At 43.1% G+C, this 18966-nt stretch overlaps 1 protein-coding gene across 2 annotated transcripts in view; it reads left to right on the top strand.

Annotated features, from left to right (window-relative positions):
- LOC126481412 (inositol 1,4,5-triphosphate receptor associated 2-like) overlaps nucleotides 1-18966 on the top strand; it is a 700219-nt gene that overhangs the window by 338234 nt on the left and 343019 nt on the right. For both annotated transcript variants that reach the window (XM_050105150.1, XM_050105149.1), the window contains exon 3: nucleotides 10087-10138. In XM_050105150.1, the coding sequence (XP_049961107.1) occupies nucleotides 10087-10138 (52 nt within the window). The remainder of the gene's footprint in view (nucleotides 1-10086; nucleotides 10139-18966) is intronic.

Here is an 18966-nt window from a genome sequence, read left to right as displayed (position 1 = left end):
AATAATCGGTGGGATAGTCCTTGATGACGCTGTGGCTACCGAACGGCACGTGAAGGTTCAAAAATGGTTCAAATGGCTCTGAGCACTATGGGACTTCTGGGGTCATCAGTCCCATAGAACTTAGAACTTCTTAAACCTAACTAACCTGACATCACACACATCCATGCCCGTGGCAGGATTCGAACCTGCGACCGTAGCGGTCGCGCGGTTCCAGACTGTAGCGCCTAAAACCGCTCGGCCACCCCGGCCGGTTACGTGTAGGTTTTGGAAGATGATGTCATCCTCATTCTCCAAAGTGACCCTCATTTCGACAACACGTGATTCATGCAAGACGGAGTTCGACCCAGTCGAAGCAGAGGAGTGTCTGACGTCCTGTAGGACCACTTTGGGGCTCGCATTGTGGTTCTGGGGCACCCGGAGACCACTAGCATGGGCCTCGATTGGCTCCCATATTCTCCGGATCTGAAGGCATGCGACTCCTTTTTGTGGGGCTGCATTTAAGACAAGGTGTACAGTAATAACCCCAAAAACCATTGCTGAGCTGAAGAGATTCAGGAGGTGATCCACAGGATCGATGTTTCGACACTTCAGCGGGTCATGCAGAATTTCGCTATTCGTCTGGCGCCACATCATTTCCAATGTTGTCAGGCATATCGAACGTGTCACAACCTAAATCCTAATATTTGTAGTGACGTTTACATGAGTTGTAACTAATTTACTTTTTTTCATATAGTTCAATATCTGTCACCCTATATTTGGAAACTATAAAAGACGAAAAGTGCGCTTCAAACACAAGATGAAGTGATTGACTTGTTCACGTGCTAGCTGTTAGTTATTGTAAGTGATCAGATTCGACAACATGGCTTTCTGTACGAATTTCATGCTCCATGAATTGTGGTCATTGATGCGGTGGCTTGACAATATGATACGCATATGGCGTAACAGGGTGTAAGGGTTTTAACATAATTTCGTTGGTAATGCGGTTTACGTTAATATGACCAATACCGACATGTGATCGTACAGTTAATTCATTACGTGCGGGGATGGAAATGTGTATCATTCGCCGGAGAATAAAGTTACGGTTTCGCACGGGGGCGTACAATTGACACGGATGAAGGTTCGAAACGGCCCAAGCAGTGCTGTGCGGTGTGTTGCTAAAGACTCAGAGCTGTGCTTATAATGGTCCATGAACGGGCCACCACATGACGCACTGCAACTGGTCAGTGGCACCCGTGCAGTGAGAGTAGATTTGAAGGAACATATGCTGTCACATTCAAACGTCTCACACGTTGATCATGACGGGCAACTGCAGGCGTATTACTTGTCCATGTCCATTTCTTAGCACAGTGTCCGAAAATCATAAATCCACAGTCAGGGAGCTGGACAGGACTCGAAGCAGGAAATAACTAACCTCCATTCGCCATGCACTGCCTCTGAGAAAAGCACGGTGGGACTGCACCCCTACCGTAATACGACTGCAATGGAAGCATGTGCCAATGAACTTGGTTCAGGTGAAAGTAGTCCTTAGTATATACACGCTCTGAACAAGCGTCGTATATGGGCGGTCACACGGAGGTGTCGTACACAAACCACGAAACGACGGCACGATTCAGGCACTAGGGGACATGGCTGACAACTCTCTCTGAACTACAACGAAGGAGTGACCCAAAAGCCAACAACAGAATGTGAAATAACGTGAAAGAGAGAGCGATCTGATCAACGCAAGAGGATGGACAAGGGCGAAACAGCAAGCCGGAAACGTATTCTGAAACGGTACTCACTAAGAGATCACTTACGTAGAATCGGAGAAGCGGTTAGCAGTCTCAGTAGAATGGATATCAAGACGCGGACAGAAAATGACATTCCACCGGAGGTGGATAGAGTACATTGACACTTAAATGGATCTAATTGATAGGCTTCATTTTAAAACTACTGTGACAAATGTGAATTGCATTGCTTCTCCGTGTAAACAACACTAGTGCGCAAAATTTTGGCGTTGCGCAATTTGACAAATGTCGTTGCGCCATGACAAATCATTCACATTCTCGCTAATGCACTGGTGAATTAAAAGAGGGATTTGAAATAGTAAACTATGTGTTGGCGGATTTCTGATTACGACTCTACAAATGACACCTTCACTATGCGCAGTTTGGGTTATGAATTTGCCCTTAACTCTTCTATATTTCTGTATAACGCGTTGCACTGAAGTTGGCGCTTGAAACGGATCATGCGTTTCTTATCTACACCTTACTTTGAAGCCATTAGCCCAAATGCGGCTTACGCTGATAATTGTGCGTTGCAACGCCTAATCGTTTCTAAATTCCCTGTCGTACTGTCTGTAGCAACGCAAACCTTTTGAAGAGTAAATAGCAATAGTTTTTTGTGTTTATGACCCACTCTGCTTTATCCAAAGAGCAACTTACTTAACGTGATAAATACACTGAAGCGCCAAAGAAACTGGTGTAGGCATGCGTATTCAAATACAGAGATTCGAAAACAGGGAGAATACGGCGCTGCGGTCGGTAACGCATATATGAGACAACAAGTATCTGGCACAGTTGTTAGATCGGTTACTGTTCCTACAATGACAGGTTATCCAGATTTCAGTGCATTTGAACGTGGTGTTACAGTTGGCGAACGAGCGGTGGGGCACACCATCCCCGAGGTAGCGATGAACTGGGGATTTTCCCGTACGACCATTCCACGAGTGCATATCAGGAATACGGTAAAACATTGAATCTCCGACATCACTGTTGCCGGAAAAAGACTCTGCAAGAACGGTACCAACGACGACTGAAGAGAATCGTTGAACGTGACGGAAGTGCAGCCCTTCCACAAACTGTTGCAGATTTCAATGTTGGGCCACCAACATTTCTCAGCGTGCGAACCATTCGACGAAACATCATAGTCATGGGCTTTCGGAGCCCAAGGCCCACGCGTAAATTCTTGATGACTGCACGACGCAAAGCTTTACGCCTTGCCTGGTCCTGTCAACATCGACATTAGACTATTGATGACTGGAAACAATTTGCCTCTTCGGACTCGTTTGAAATTGTATCGAGCGGATGGAATTGTACGGGTATGGAGACAGCCATACGAATCTATGGACCCTGCATGTCAGCAAGGGACTGTTTAAGCTTGTGGAGGCTCTGTACTGGTAGGGGCGATATTCAGACCTATATGATTAAATATCTTGCTTCACAATGATGGTAGCCCAACATCGACAACATCTACACTATGCATGTGGAGCACGAGGCAAAACATGAGACGTGTTGCTGCGTAGACGTGGGCCGAAGCGTTTGTTGGCGGATCCAGACCAGCACACTGCTCGCCTACACTACCAGTCATCTACACTAACAGTGTATCCGTAAAACTGTCGTGTCTGCCTGTCTGTTTGCAAACGCTTCTCCTAAACTGTTAGCAGGAATTCCACGGAGTTCTCGCAGGTAACTTGAGCACGGCTTCGAGTTTTATTTCATCAAAATCGGATCACAAAAAGTAAAAAGAATATCGTAATTGAAAGTTTTATCTATACTATTCTTATAAATGCGAAAGTAACTCTGTCATGTTTTCGCGACTGACCAGCGGGACCGCTTTCGAGAAAATTTGTTGTGGAGTTAGCTTGAATACTTAGGAAGAACATATGACACTTAAGAAAGTGTGTAATACAAGATACGATTTGAAAAATATTACCCGAATTAGTGAAAATATTGGCCTTTTGAGATATTTATTAACTCTTTGACTTTTGATCTTTACTAAATTTGTGAAAATGCTTCTATTGGTTGATATGTGCTCGCTGATACGGTTCAAACTAATGAATACAGTGCTTATACAGTCTACAATGTGTTTAATTCATACTTTGACAGAGTTTGTTGCATACCGCACCCGATGAATAATATATAACTAATATAGGAAGAGACATTCATAGGACGGTACAAGATATTCGAAATTCTGAGAAAAATAAGGGTAAGCTATAGAAAGAGACGGGTAATATACAATGTGTTCAAGAGGCTAGAGGGAATAATAGGAGTGAACGACCAAGAACGAAGTGCTCGGATTAAAACGGGTGCAAGACAGGGATGTAGTTTTTCACTCCTACTGTTCAGTCTGTACATCGAAGAAGCAGTGATGGAAAGGAAAGTAAGGTTCAGGAATGGAATTAAAATTCAAGGTGAAAGGATATCAATGATACGATTAGCTGATGACATTGCTATCCTGAGTAAAAGTCAAGAAGACTTACATGATATGCTGAATGGGATGAACAATCTTATGAGTTCAGAATATAGATTGAGAGTAACTCGAAGAAAGACGAAAGTAATGAGATGTAGCAAAAATGAGAACAGCGAGAAACTTAACATCAGGATTGACGGTCACGAAGTAGATGAAATTAAGGAATTTTACTACCTAGGCAGTAAAATAACCAATGACGGACGGAGCAAGCAGACTAGCACTGGCAAAATGGACATTCCTGGCCGAGAGAAGTCTCCTAGCATCAAACATAGGCCTTAATTTGAGGAAGAAATTTCTAATAATGTACCTTTGGAGCACAGCATTCTACGGCAGTGAAACATGGACTGAGGGAAAACCGGAACAGAAGAGAATCGAAGCATTCGAGATGTGGGCAACAGGCCAATGTTGAAAATTAAATGGACTGATAAGGAGTGAGGAGGTTCTGCACAGAATCGGAGAGGAAAGGAATATGTGGAAAACATTGATAAGGAGAAAAAAAATGTTTAAATGTGTGTGAAATCTTATGGGACTTAACTGCTAAGGTCATCAGTCCCTAAGCTTACACACTACTGAACCTAAATTATCCTAAGGACAAACACACACACCCTTGCCCGAGGGAGGACTCGAACCTCCGCCGAGACCAGCCGCACAGTCCATGACTGCAGCGCCTCAGTCCGCTCGGCTAATCCCGCGCGGCTGATAAGGAGAAGGGACAGGATGATAGGACATCTGTTAAGACATGAGGGAATGAATTCCATGGGACTAGAGGAAGCTGCAGAGAGCAAAATCTGTGGAGCAAGACTTGAATTACATCCAGCAAATAATTGAGGACGTAGGTTGCAATTGTTACTCTGAGATGAAGAGGTTGGCACAGGAGAGGAATTTCAGGCAGGCCTCATGAAACCAGTCAAAAGACAGATGAATCAAAAAAAAAAAATCAAATTCGATTCACAAACGTTCCTCATGGTGCGGTCTATCTATTACTGAAAATTGTATCAACATCCGTACGGTAGTTCCTGAGATTGTCCTTAATATGCAAACTGCAGTAAGGGTCTTAAACGAACTATACGATGCCAATCAGCCTCCAAATCAGAATGTAGGCACTTCGACTGGTCAGTTCCTGTTAACAGTCAAACAGGAGGTGGGTAAAAAAGAACAGTGTCCAGTCGTCTCGAAATGGGTGAATGCAGGTGCTGTGTTGTTTTCAAGCGAATTTTACGCCAGTATTCCCGAAAAATGGCGACGCTTTTAGGTAACGATGCTGCTGGCGGATAACGATCACGCACCCTTCTATCCGAGGCCGACCACAAAGGCTGAATAATACCGAGATCTGGTGAGCAAGGTGGGCAGGGGCGATGCGGAAATTCATCCTCGTGCTCACCAAACAGCCCTGGACGACCGTGCGAGCTGTGTGAGCAGGGTCCTGTCATCTACGAATACAGCATCACGTCTGGCCGAAGGACACTGTACCATGAGATGGATTTGATCAGCCAAAATGGCCACATAATAATTGACAGTAATGGGTCCGTGGAATAGTGCAACATGGCTGCCCAAATCATCACAGAACTTCTACGATCTTTCACACTTGGGAGGTAATTTCGGTCTGAAAAAAATGGCTCTGAGCACTATGCGACTTAACTTCTGAGGTCATCAGTCGCCTAGAACTTAGAACTAATTAAACCTAACTAATCTAAGGACATCACACACATCCATGCCCGAGGCAGGATTCGAACCTGCGACCGTAGCGGTCGCTCGGCTCCAGACTGTAGCGCCTAGAACCGCACGGCCACTCCGACCGGCTTCGGTCTGAAATTGGAAACAGTGTGGAACAAGAATCATTGGACCAAATGACTTGCTTCCGATATTCCGTGGTCGAGGTTTTATAGTTTCGGCATCACGCTTTCCTGTTACGAGCATTTGCATTACTGATGAGTGAAACTGGAATTCCAGCTTGCCTTGCAATTTTCCGCTTCTGAAGCTTCCTTCGTGTAGTTTCAGTGTTGACAGGGTTCGCGAGTGCGACATCGAGTTCTGCAGTGACTTTTGCAGCTGTAGTCACGGTCCTCTTCAATGACCGTCTGTCACGATCGCTCAACACACACTTTCGCCCGTGTTGTGACCTAGCGCATGATGTTTTTCCGTTTTCCCTATATGCAGTATAAAACTTTTTGTGTTAGCAGAAGAGCCAACAACGTGTTACGAATGGAGGCCGAAATGCACGCGTTTTAACTCACGCAGGCTGGCGTGAGGAGGGAATAACTATACTGACGTGAGGTCTGGAACATGATAAGGAATGAGAATTCAAAAATTCGGACGAAATTAGTTTGATACTTAACTTTAATCCATTACTGATGGACTTCGCTCTTGACGGTACATGATTCACAATATTATCTGTTCAGAATACGTTCTTGAAGATAGTAATTATAGTAACTGAATATGGCGCCTTGCTAGGTCGTAACAAATGACATAGCTGAAGGCTATGCTAAACTGTCGTCTCTGCAAATGAGAGTGTATGTAGACAGTGAACCATCGTTAGCAAAATCGGCTGTACAACTGGGGCGAGTGCTAGGGAGTCTCTCTAGACTAGATCTGCCGTGTGGCGGCTCTCGGTCTGCAATCACTGATAGTGGCGACACGCGGGTACGACGTATACTAACGGACCGCGGCCAATTTAAAGGCTACCACCTAGCAAGTGTGGTGTCTGGCGGTGACACCACAAATCTCTAACACGATGCCTCTTGAAACACCAAACACTTTGTCTGCGTGGTACTGCAGTTGACAGGGTTCCACTGCTGCGTGGTACTGGGCCAAAAAGGGTGTTACCACCAAGGTAGAGGAAATTATGGGGGCACCAGTCAGGGAAAAAGGGGAGATTAGGGAAAGAGGGGTAGATCTGTGGCAGGAAATTTGGGAGTCGGATGAAACTGGTAGAAGAACCTTTCAGTTCCTACCAGATGTAAAGGACAGACTGAAAATGAAGTACTTCGAGCCAACTCGGGGATTGTTCCACTTTCTCACCGGTCATGGCCCCTATCCGACTTATCTTTGTCGGTTTCGGAAAAGGGCGACGCCTGCGTGCGACTGTGGCACACCGGAGGGTACTCCCGACCATGTGGTTTACGAGTGCCCCCTTTTCGATGATGTAGCCGGGACTTTGAGACGACAACTACCAAGCACAAACACCTATGACCTTTTAAGACGGGAAGAGACATTTCAGACACTCAATACGCTAGCAAACGAGGTATCACGAAAAGTATTGACAACTTTTCTGAGAGGCCTTCATGCTTAAATAAGTAGACAACACCGAAAGCGACCACTGCCCCAATCCCGTACCGCCTGTTCGTGGATAGGTCGACTTTACAGTTGGAATCCGCCACGACCGGGACCAGGGGGACTGGGGCGATCCCGAATTAAGAAAAACGCACCGATTATGACATAGAATAAGAATTAGATTTAGTTAATTAGAATAGGATAGTAAGTTAGGAACCTGCAGCGATAAATTAACCCTTGCCTGCCCTGTGCCAGGGGCTTGCTCATAGGGATTAGCTCTATGAGCAAGGCATCTAAGTAGGTTTATATTATCAAAATTGACACACTTGTAACGCTGCAGGCAGTTAGTACTAACCAATCGTAGTAACTAGAAATTAAGTTAGCTAGTAAACTAGAAGTAGTCTGCCTAGTAGAGATCGTAGAACTGTCTGTAGTTAAGAAAAATATTAAAGCTGCTATTGTAAATTTAGAAATATAGGACCCACTAATCATGGGTCATTATTGTATAATTATTATGATATGAAATAAAGAATTAAAAAAAAAACACTTTGTCTCCCTTGGTTACGAAGCACACGCCGTATGAGCACCAACAATTTGCCGTCGTTCCATTTGATCGTCAACACGTTGTAGGTGCCAGTGGTGGTCAGAAGTGTGTTCTCGTGTAGCTGTGAGCTACACGAGAACACACTTCTGACCACCACTGGCTGTGAGCTACACGAGAACACACTTCTGGCCAACACTGGCACCTACAACGTGTTGACGACATCGCACACGTGCCGCTCATGCTCAAATACAACAGCGCAACCTGCGAGCTTCGCTAGCATCTGTATCTATGTTGAAGCACCCATTTCTATAGGTGCTTCCGTATTTTTGTCCAGCCCCTATGGTACTGCTGTAACGTACCGCTGAGTGTCGACATTTCCTGCCCAAAGGGTTTTCGTAAACATCAGCCTCCCTCCGAAAAGATTCAAAATGTGTCAGGTAAGGCCACTGCAGGTTAATCAGATTAAGGGTCCCCTGCGTTCAGGCTGGAGAAAGCGGCGGAAAATACAAAACAAACGTTGCCGCGCACACTGGAGGCCAGCACTCGCCGACGGCGCGGGCTGGGGATTATACACTGAAGAGACAAACAAATTGGTACACCTGTTAAAAAATATATCGGCTCAACCACTTGTTTATAGTGTAAAACACTAAGATTGACGCTTTTTGGAAGTCAAGCTTCCATCATCAGAATAATAAAAAGTAAAAGAACCTGTTAAAACTCGCTAAAATGGATCATGCACCAGGCATAATAAAATTGATAATTGTGCCTGATGCATGTTCCATTTTAGCGAATTTTAACAGGTTCTTTTACTTTTTATTATTCTGATGAAGGAAGCTTGACTTCCGAAAAGCGTCAACCTTAGTGTTTTACACTATAAACAAGTGGTTGAGCCGATATACTTTTTAACATTGACATTCACAACCACAACCTCTCATCCAGTGTGGATAAAATCAAATGTGGCATGGACTCGACTAATGTCTGAAGTAGTGTTGGAGGGAACTGACACCATGAATTCTGCAGGGCTGTCCATAAATCCATAAGAGTACGAGGAGTGGAGATCTCTTATGAACTGCACGTCGCAAGGCATCCTACATATGCTCAATAATGTTCATGTCTGGGGAGTCTGATCGCCATCGGAAGTGTTTAAACTCAGAAGAGTGTTCCTGGAGTCACTCTGTAGCAATTCTGGACGTGTGGGGTCCTGCTGGAATCCCCCAAGTCCGTCGGGATGCACAATGGACATGAATGGATGTAGGTGATCAGGCAGGACGCATACGTACATGTCACCTGTCAGAATCCTATCTAGACGAATCAGGGGCCCCATATCACTCCAACTGCACACGCCCCACACCATTACAGAGCCTGCACCAGCTTGAACAGTCCCCTGCTGACATGCAGAGCCATGGATTCATGAGGTTGTCTGCATACCCCTGCACGTCCATCCGCCCGATACAATTTGAAACGAGACTCGTCCGACCAGGCAACATGTTTCCAGTCATCATCAGTCCAATGTCGGTGTTGACGGGGCCAGGCGAAGCTTAAAGCTTTGTGTCGTGCGGTCATCAAGGGTACACGAGTGGGCCTTTGGCTCCGAAAGCCCATATCGATAATTGTTTTTGAATGATTCGCACGCTGACACTTGTCGATGGCCCAGCATTGAAATCTGCAGCAATTTGCGGAAGGGTTGCATTTCTGTCACCTTGAACGATTCATCGCTCGTGCGCCGACTATAACACCACGTTCAAACTCACATGAGTCTTGATAACTTGGCATTGTAGCACCAGCAACAACTGCGCCAGACACTTGTTGTCTTGTATAGGTGTTGCCGACCGCAGTGCCGTATTCTACCTGTTTACATATCTCTGTATGCGAATACGCATGCCTTTATCAGTTTCTTTGGCGCTTCAGTTTATGTGACATCATCTGCTACGGTTGAGGCTACATAGACAGACCAGGTAATCCTGACTGTGAAGTGTTGAGGTCACTGTGCTTTAACTCGCGCTGTTAGCTCGCTCACAGAGGGCTGTTCTGTTGTGTTGCAGGTCATCGCGGGGGCGCAGGAGGCGGCCGCATCACAGGACGCCGACAGCGCAGGTGAGCAAGCTAAAACCAGGCTCCTCCTGCATTTGGAATGCGCGCATCAGCCGCGAACAGGTCACGCTTCTGAAAGAGTTACTCGCTTGGAGTGCGCGCTGGAGAAATCGATGCCATGTGCCGAGAGCTCAGTCCTCACACATGCGGCGATGAAAAGTTTGAAAACACTATTTTAGTGCCCTTTTAGCTTACTGCGCACAAGCTCATTCAGATTCTGAACACGGAAGTTCCATTTCGTTTACATGGGAAATGACAGCTATGATTCTGTCTGCTCAAAGGTCGGTTCACTCAGGACGTCACGTTAAGAGACGCAGTGTGACATCAGAACATTTCATAGTGTATTGTCAAACGGCGGCACTCTTAGAGGCCATCAGGGGAACGGTGCTTCGCAGGACGTAAACTTTAAGGATTCTCGGTGGTGGTGGTTAGTGTTTAACGTCCCGTCGACAACGAGGTCATTAGAGACGGAGCACAAGCTCGGTTTAGGGAAGGATTGGGAAGGAAATCGGCCGTGCCCTTTCAAAGGAACCATCCCGACATTTGCCTGAAACGATTTAGGGAAATCACGGAAAACCTAAATCAGGATGGCTGGAGACGGGATTGAACCGTCGTCCTCCCGAATGCGAGTCCAGTGTGCTAACCACTGCGCCACCTCGCTCGGTTAAGGATTCTCGGAAAGAGTTTTCAACGTTGATGTTGGTGGGTGGACATTAAAGATGTTCTAATTTTTCAGGTCACAGTTTTTCTTTGCACTGCACCACAGTTTGGATCTAGTCCACAAAAACTGTTTTGTGTGTAAATTTGAGTCATTATCGAAGTGAAAAGGGTACCCAATCTACAATTAAAAAAATATCGAAAATTCACATAACAATATTGTCTGACGCAATAACATCAGAAATAGCTTACTAGACTTTAAAAATAGAGCAGAAGTGTACTGAACATCTGGAAAGTAAATCTCAGTCGAAAATTTAGTTTTCTTTTAAAATATATTATTCTTTGATAAAGTTTATTTTATGCTGTGGAACGTATTGCGGCACACACGTACAACCTAAATCACACACTGAATAATTTATAAAATATAATTATTCAGTTTAACTTGTTATGTAACACTAAAAAAATCTTAAGTTTTATACTAGTGCGAAGGGCTTGACTTATGGAACTTGTCACTCAAGTCAAATATCCAGAATGAAATTTCCACTCTGTAGCGGAGTTTGTGGTGATCTGAAACTTCCTGACAGATTAAAACTCTGTGTCGGACCGAGGCACGAACTCCGGGACTTTTGCTTTTCGCAGGCAAGTGCTCTGCCAACTAAGCTTCCCGAGCTCCTATGAATTCCCGAACGACCTTCCAGTATATTTCAGTATCTTCCTCCATTGTTGATACAAAATTCTCTATTCTAATGTAACAGTTTCTCGGCTCCTGTGTTAGGACTTGCACGTGTTCTTCAATGAATCATCGCTTCCAAAACCGCTTGTTTAACAGTTAATACACACATTCGCAAACTGTAAAAAATAAGTATGAAAATTTCTTTGATATGTGGCAGGTTACCTCCAGTTATTTCATGGGAGTAATCACTGATTAGCCCGCATCTCGTGGTCGTGCGGTAGCGTTCTCGCTTCCCACGCCCGGGTTCCTGGGTTCGATTCCCGGGATTTTCTCTGCCTCGTGATGGCTGGGTGTTGTGTGCTGTCCTTAGGTTAGTTAGGTTTAAGTAGTTCTAAGTTCTAGGGGACTGATGACCATAGATGTTAAGTCCCATAGTGCTCAGAGCCATTTGAACCATTTGAATCACTGAGTAAGTAAATTGCCTTCAGCAAACGAAGCTGCACTTGCTACTATTACTACCCTCCCTCAAGAGCGGAAGACTGGTATGTTGGTCCATGTTGTATCGTAAGAAGAATTGGATTACTTCGATCTGCTCTCTCCTTACCTGAACGTTGAATAAATTGATGGAGTCTGTGGAAGAAAGTGATAACGCTCAATTTAGTAGCTATTAGTTGTATGTCATAATCAGATGAGTTTACTAATGCAACCCATGGTGCACTGCTAGAAAATACTGTCTGCTACATAAATTGCTTGGTCTTATTGCATTTACTATGTTATAAAAGCAGCTACCAACCACTAATTTAAAGACCTTTCTTAACACATTTATTTCTCCATTACATTGCCATTTTCGAACTTCGTTCATCGTCGGATGGCTGTATTAGATGATGAACTGCTAATCAGACGTTTTTTACTACGTTTGCCATGATGCTCTGTTGTGAAAATATACTAAATGAAAAATATTCATAAAGAAAAGGAAGATAAATGAAATTTGGAAATTGCGTAATGGGTATTTAGAACCAATACTTGCAGTGAACGCGTCTTACTAGCTTTGAATGCTTGAGTTTTTCTTCTCTGTGTACCATGTACTAGAGTCACAGAAAACGTGTTCCAGTGTTATGAACTCATCCGCGAAATCACAAAGTAAAAAATGGATAACTATCAACACTTTTTCAACGTCGAAGCTGATTTAATATACATTCCATGTTTTTAACGTGTACTGATGGCTTATGTAGATGCTGTGAAGCAAAGGTATACATTGTTTGCCATTGGTGTCAGATGAGATGAATGATATGACAAACTTTAATACATTTGATTAAACATAGTTATTATTAAAAAAAGTCACATGTAATAATATTATTAAATACAATACCTCTTGTACTTAACATATGTTACACAAATAATTTATTAGAAAGATATGGGATATATATTTGTTTTAACAACTGGCGGAATTCATTTTTGTGTCCTATGAAAGAGTAACTTAATTGGATGTTCCTCAGGGAAACATTGTTAGTTCTGTTTGTTCTCTGAGGATATTGTGTGGCGATTATCTTTTATTTTTAAATATTTGTATTTCTTCAAGTATGTTCATAGTGTTGCCCTTGTCTGCACTGTGAAGAATCAAAAAGCTCGTCTTCAAAGCTTTGTACAGAATGTTCCTCATCAACAATGTGAATAGGAATGGTGGACCTGCTCAAGTAGTTTAGGCGAATCGCATTGATGTGCTCTTTGAATCATATCTTAAAGCATCTGCCTGTCTGACCAGTGTGGTATTTTGGACAGGAATCACATGTTAGTTTGTATATGCCAGGATTTATTATGGGGATGGATGGAAGTAGCTATATTATGAGAAGACTGATGTTGTGGTTTCTTGTTTGTGACGAAACTTTATCCGTTTCATGGACTTTTGAGGAGACTGGCTATCTTATAAGACAGGCCTCCTAGAAAGGGCATAGCAGCATATTTGATGGTGCTTTCATATGCTTGTCCTGGAAACAAGCATGTGACAGATGTGTTTAGTTTTTGTTTCATCTGAAAGTTTGTCAGTAAAGGAAGGATGTAGCCATTATTTGTGGCTACTGTTGTGATAGTATTAATTTCTTTAAGTTCCTCTGCTGTATCAAGTGAGATCTTCTGCATCCCATTTGGCATTGCATATGCTGATTTATGTTGATCTGGATGGCAAGAACTGCTGCTGCTACTTATGTCAGTTGTTGTTGATTTTTTGAATATGCAACTGATGTTTCTGATTTTTATTCATGATAGTTGCAATGTCAAGGAAATTTATGATTTTATTATTTTCATGTTCTACAGTAAATGAGATGTTTTGTGCTAATGGCTGAGTTGATTTGCAAAGATTTCTATTTCATCTCTTGCACCACAGAATAAAACGATTGTATGATTAACATACCTGTTGTAATAGTAAGTTCGTTATCAGTCTGATGATTTGTTGAGAAAAAAGTTTTCGTCAATAAATCATCAGATTAATGGCACAGGCCAGCTCAGCTTCTACCCATTTTAGGCCACCCTGCTGTTTGTAAACGTTATTATTGGAACTGAATTAATTCTGTGGCAGAGTGACAAGCGTTCCAACAACTGTAACATTTCATATATATCTGGTAAGCTTAACGTTTTAATTACTTTTTATTATTTCAACTGATTCTGCAACTCGTAGGTTTGGGAACAGATGGATTATATCTAGGGAGGCAAACTTCGCTGTTGGTGGTATGTGTATATCTTTAACGCTTTCAGTGTTTTTCATGACGTATGTCTTTTCGAAGGTGAAATTTTCTGCAGGTAGATAATTCAGTTTTCTGGTGATCTCTCACATGGGGCTGCCTTTGGAGTTCACAGTGGGATGTATCAGCCAATATGCTGTATGAATTCATGTTTTGCACAAAGACTTGGATTTGTGGAGTTCATAACAGCGCAGTCATGTATTTCAAACAGTGAGCAGAAAGCTACAATTGTTTAGAGCTTTTTTTTATAAGCTTACACTGAAGTTTGAATGTTGGATCAGTATCTATTTCAGTAATATTGTTTCTACTGAAAAACTGTATAGTGTTGTTAATGTATGTTTATCAGTAAATATAGTTCCATGATAGGGCACCATGCCAAACAAAACAACCTACATTTGATTAGCAATACATGTAAAAATGAACGAAAGTTCTAAACAAGTAATGGCATGGAAAATAAAATCTGTTTAAAAAAGTCTTAGAATTAGTGTTTTTATAACATAGTTTATAATACAGCTAGGAAACCCTCACAATGTCAATTAGTGACAAAATAGCTTTATTGTATTGATGTTCCAGTCTTTGAGTTTAGCTAATCATATAACATGTGGTAAGTCAGAATATGCTCATGTGGGTTAGCACTTTCTTCTGCAAACCCCTTAAGTTTTATCCATAGTGGATGCAGTTGAATGTCACAGCAACTGACCAATACAGTATCTGAAATGAGAATGCATTCAAGAACGGACACTGAAGTGAATCATGCAGAAATACTGTTTCCAAAGTTGATGTTTTTTGTCCCATGTTTTCCTGTTTTGAAGGTCTAGGAGAGACCGCTGTCACTTTCCTTCAATTGAGCCAAAATTTCACAGATCTCATTTCCACATAGAAAGGAACCGATCTAGGAGGCAGTCCAACAAAAATAAATAAATAAATAAATAAAAATTAAAAGTAAAAAATAATTAGAAGCTGTCAGTAGTAGGGCAACAAAGCTGTGACTCCATTGTTGCCAGATATATCGAAGGTGGTGGCGATGATGTCATCCAAGATGGCAGAGTGCAGACTTGGCAACAGCACATGGTGTCATCTAAGAAGGTGCCTGTGACATCATCCAAGATGGCAGATTTGGGTGGGAACTTTGAATTTTGGCAGGAAGAAGGTCAATTGGGTTACTTTCACTAACCTAACACCCTCTCCCCCAGAAAATGGCGGGAAGTTCAAATTCAAACAGGACAATGCAACACACCTCTACTAACCTAACAAAATGGCTTGAAGAATGGTCACTTCGGCTACCGCCACTAACCTAAATCACACGACTGCCACCTGCCCCAGAAAAATGGCAAGTAGCTCAAATTCCAACAGGATAATGCATCACACCACAGTTACTTATAGTAACCTAAGAAAATGGCGTGAAAGAAAGGACACTTGGACTACCTCCACTAGCCTAAGTCAGCCGACTGCCAACACTTCCTAGGGATTGGTGAGAAAAGGACGCAGCCTACACTGGGCTTGTGGAGAAAGGAAGGAGTGTACTTTATTTATTTTGGAACAATCTATTTAGGGATGGAGTATATTTATCGCAGTGATACAGATCACATGCTCTGATATGCTACACAGCATACAGACCTGCAAGATACTCGTAAATAACTCATGTATAATGCTCTACACACGTGCCTGCTACTTGTGAACTGTCAAAATAACGCATTGCACAGCCTACAGACATGCAAACCGCTCGTAAATAATGCAATACGTTTACGCCCAGAGAGCCAAACAACTCGTAAATTGTCAAAATAATAAGCCATCTAAAAGACTCTGCAAACATACTTGCTAATCGTCAACTGTTGAAATCAAGCACCAGTCTTTATTTAAACAATTAGAGACAGCACCACCATCCAATGTGGTTGCCAGGAGGTCCGCTCTACACGTGTTCTAGTACATAGTATCACCACCAGAGGGCGCTGTCGTCCATTCTGTGACGTAATCCAAGATGGCAGCCATGACATCAGCTGATGACGCAAGTACCGTTATCCATGATAGCGGCATACAGTGTGTTCACCACGTGGTCTGGACCTAGTACACAGTACCACCACCAAAGTGTGCTGTCCTCCATTTCGTGACATAATCCAAGATGGTGGATGGAAATGGTGGAAGAACGACTCTGCCTGTGCTGGACAGAAGTCTTTATTTTTCAGACAATGTCTCCACCAGGAGATCTAGACTCCATCTGACCTAGTACACAATACTGCCACCAGAGGGTGCTGTCATCCCTCATGTGATATAAGCCAAGATGGTGGTCTGGAGTGGGAAAATGGCGTGAAAATGACTCAGCCTGCACTGGGCTGCCAGATGGAGTAATGAAGGAGTTTACTTGATTTATTTTGAAACAATTCATTTAGAGGTGGACTATATTTATCACACTGATAAAAAACACATGCTTGGGGTCATGCCACACAGCCCATAGACCTGTAAACTACTCCTAAATAGCGCTCTACATACACGAAAACAACTCCTAATTTACCGAAATAATATCAGTATCGACATGCAGACTCCTCCTAAATAATGCAGTACACAAACGTGCAGACACAAAATCAACTCATAAACTGCCCAAATAATGCATGGTGCAACCTACAGACCTGCTCACAAAATAACGCAAGAGACACGTAAACAACCTACACAGACACCATCTGCACACCTCCTGTAGACTGCACAGGAGGCTACCTGCAGCCCCGTGAAGTGACGCAGCCATCAACTGTCAAACCACACACAGATGCCTGCACGCATAAGGCGACAACATCCCTTTCATACTTGATACCTCAGAAATTCCTCTAAAAATACATGTTCACCTAGGCACTGTTGCTGACATGACCGGGCAGGAGTGCAGGCACTCAAGTGGCATGCGCTGTCACAGTCACGAGCTGCAGTGGGACACAGGTGAAAGTTGCCTATATTTTCAGGTATACAGCCAGTGGTATACTGACGTCATAGAACCCCAAGGCATGATCACACCAGTCCCAAAAGCGAGACACCTCTGGGCAGCATGTGTCTTTACTGTTGATGACAGTGTAGAACAGGGTGCATGGTTCCATGGTTCCTAGTATGACATGAGAGACGCGACTAACCATGCTTAACTGCAAATAGCACAGAATAACATCCAATGCACTCTTCCCAGTGGTCCTAATGTGGTACCCCAGTCCATCACTTGTTACCATTCCTGGTTTCAACACACACAATGTGTATTCCCACTGCTATGTAGAGGCTCTAGAGGCTCCTATATCCCAGCACAAAGGATGTGAATGAATCAAGCATTTTGATTGGCTCGTATCTAATTTACCCGGCGAATTACTGATGCCATCAGTATTAAAGCACCATCCACCTCTTCTTCCTTTCTGCAGATGGGACTTTCAGTGGTAAAATTATTTTGCACAGATCGCTAAATTGCATTGACAGTTAAACCCGCAAAGCTGTCTACAGATCATCAAATACATACAAGACTCACAAGAATATTGGAAGCCAGAAACAAATTTACCAGTGTAACTACAATTAAATATTACGATTGCACCAGCCATTGTGGCCGAGCTGTTCTAGGCACTTCAGCCCAGAACTGCGCTGCTGTTATGGTTGCAGGTTCGAATCCTGCCTAGGGCATGGATGTGTGTGATGTCCTTAGGTTAATTAGGTTGAAGTAGTTGTAAGTCCCATAGTGCTCAGAACCATTTGAACCATTACGATTGCTGCTACAGTCTGACATTATTCGATGTAGAGGTAATGTCTCCTCTTGACGCTGTGCATCTGGAACGAATCTCAGTATCTATAGCACACATAATTTTCCACGTAAAAAATGTCTCTCATATCTTCATGGTTATTGATTTGCTGAATCTATATGTCCCTCATGATAGGACACACAAACATCCTCTCTAGTCCTACCACAACATAAACAATGCAATATATACACATTTTACACGAACAGTGCAGTTATTTTTTATACCTGTACATCACTCGGAAAAATTATGGTATGCCTGAACTCACACCAGCTGTATGTCATGATGCTCGTCAGTCCTAGGGAAGCGCTGTCCGCTTTTTCTTTCTTTCTACAGATGTGACATTGCCCTGTCCGATTTTTCTTTCTTTCTACAGATGTGACATTCAGCAGCAATAAACTGTTTACACTGATCGCCACATTGCACCAACAACTAAACCTCAGAAGGTGCCATACACATTGTCAAATATGGAAAGACTCTTACTCAACTACACTGTTCTCCCACTGAGAACAGGAGCTTGAATATTAGAGCATGAAACTGATCTCCAACCCAGCAATATATCACCACGTGCCATGTCGATGTAGTAAACATACACTTCATATCCTCCCTCATACAAAATCACCCATTTTACATCAGAAAGCCGTCAGTGGGTTGAAGTCACTCTCAGAACTATTGTGCAAAGACAGCTCGTTCCCCCCCTCCCCTCCCACCTTGGTACAAACTCGTTACTGTTTCTGGTCCAGACCTGACTGCTTTTTCGCGTTTCGACACCCATGTCCAGACTCTGGGATTACAAGAACATATCTAATTTTGCATGGTTCGCGCACTGCACTATCCTACCGATCGGTCATGCTATAGAATTCTGAAGATATAGACAGAATTATTTGTATACAAACCCAAAACATTAGCTAGGTGGAACATGCTGTAGACCACTGAGTAACTAGAAACAAACAGACAAAAAATGACATTTCCACCCGTGAATACCAATCTCAGTGATGTAACAGATTCGAAATCATC

The sequence above is a fragment of the Schistocerca serialis genome, chromosome 5 (assembly GCF_023864345.2).
Source record: "Schistocerca serialis cubense isolate TAMUIC-IGC-003099 chromosome 5, iqSchSeri2.2, whole genome shotgun sequence".
In the NCBI taxonomy this organism is placed as follows: Eukaryota; Metazoa; Arthropoda; class Insecta; order Orthoptera; family Acrididae; genus Schistocerca; species Schistocerca serialis.
This window is presented reverse-complemented; position numbering and strand designations above follow the sequence as displayed.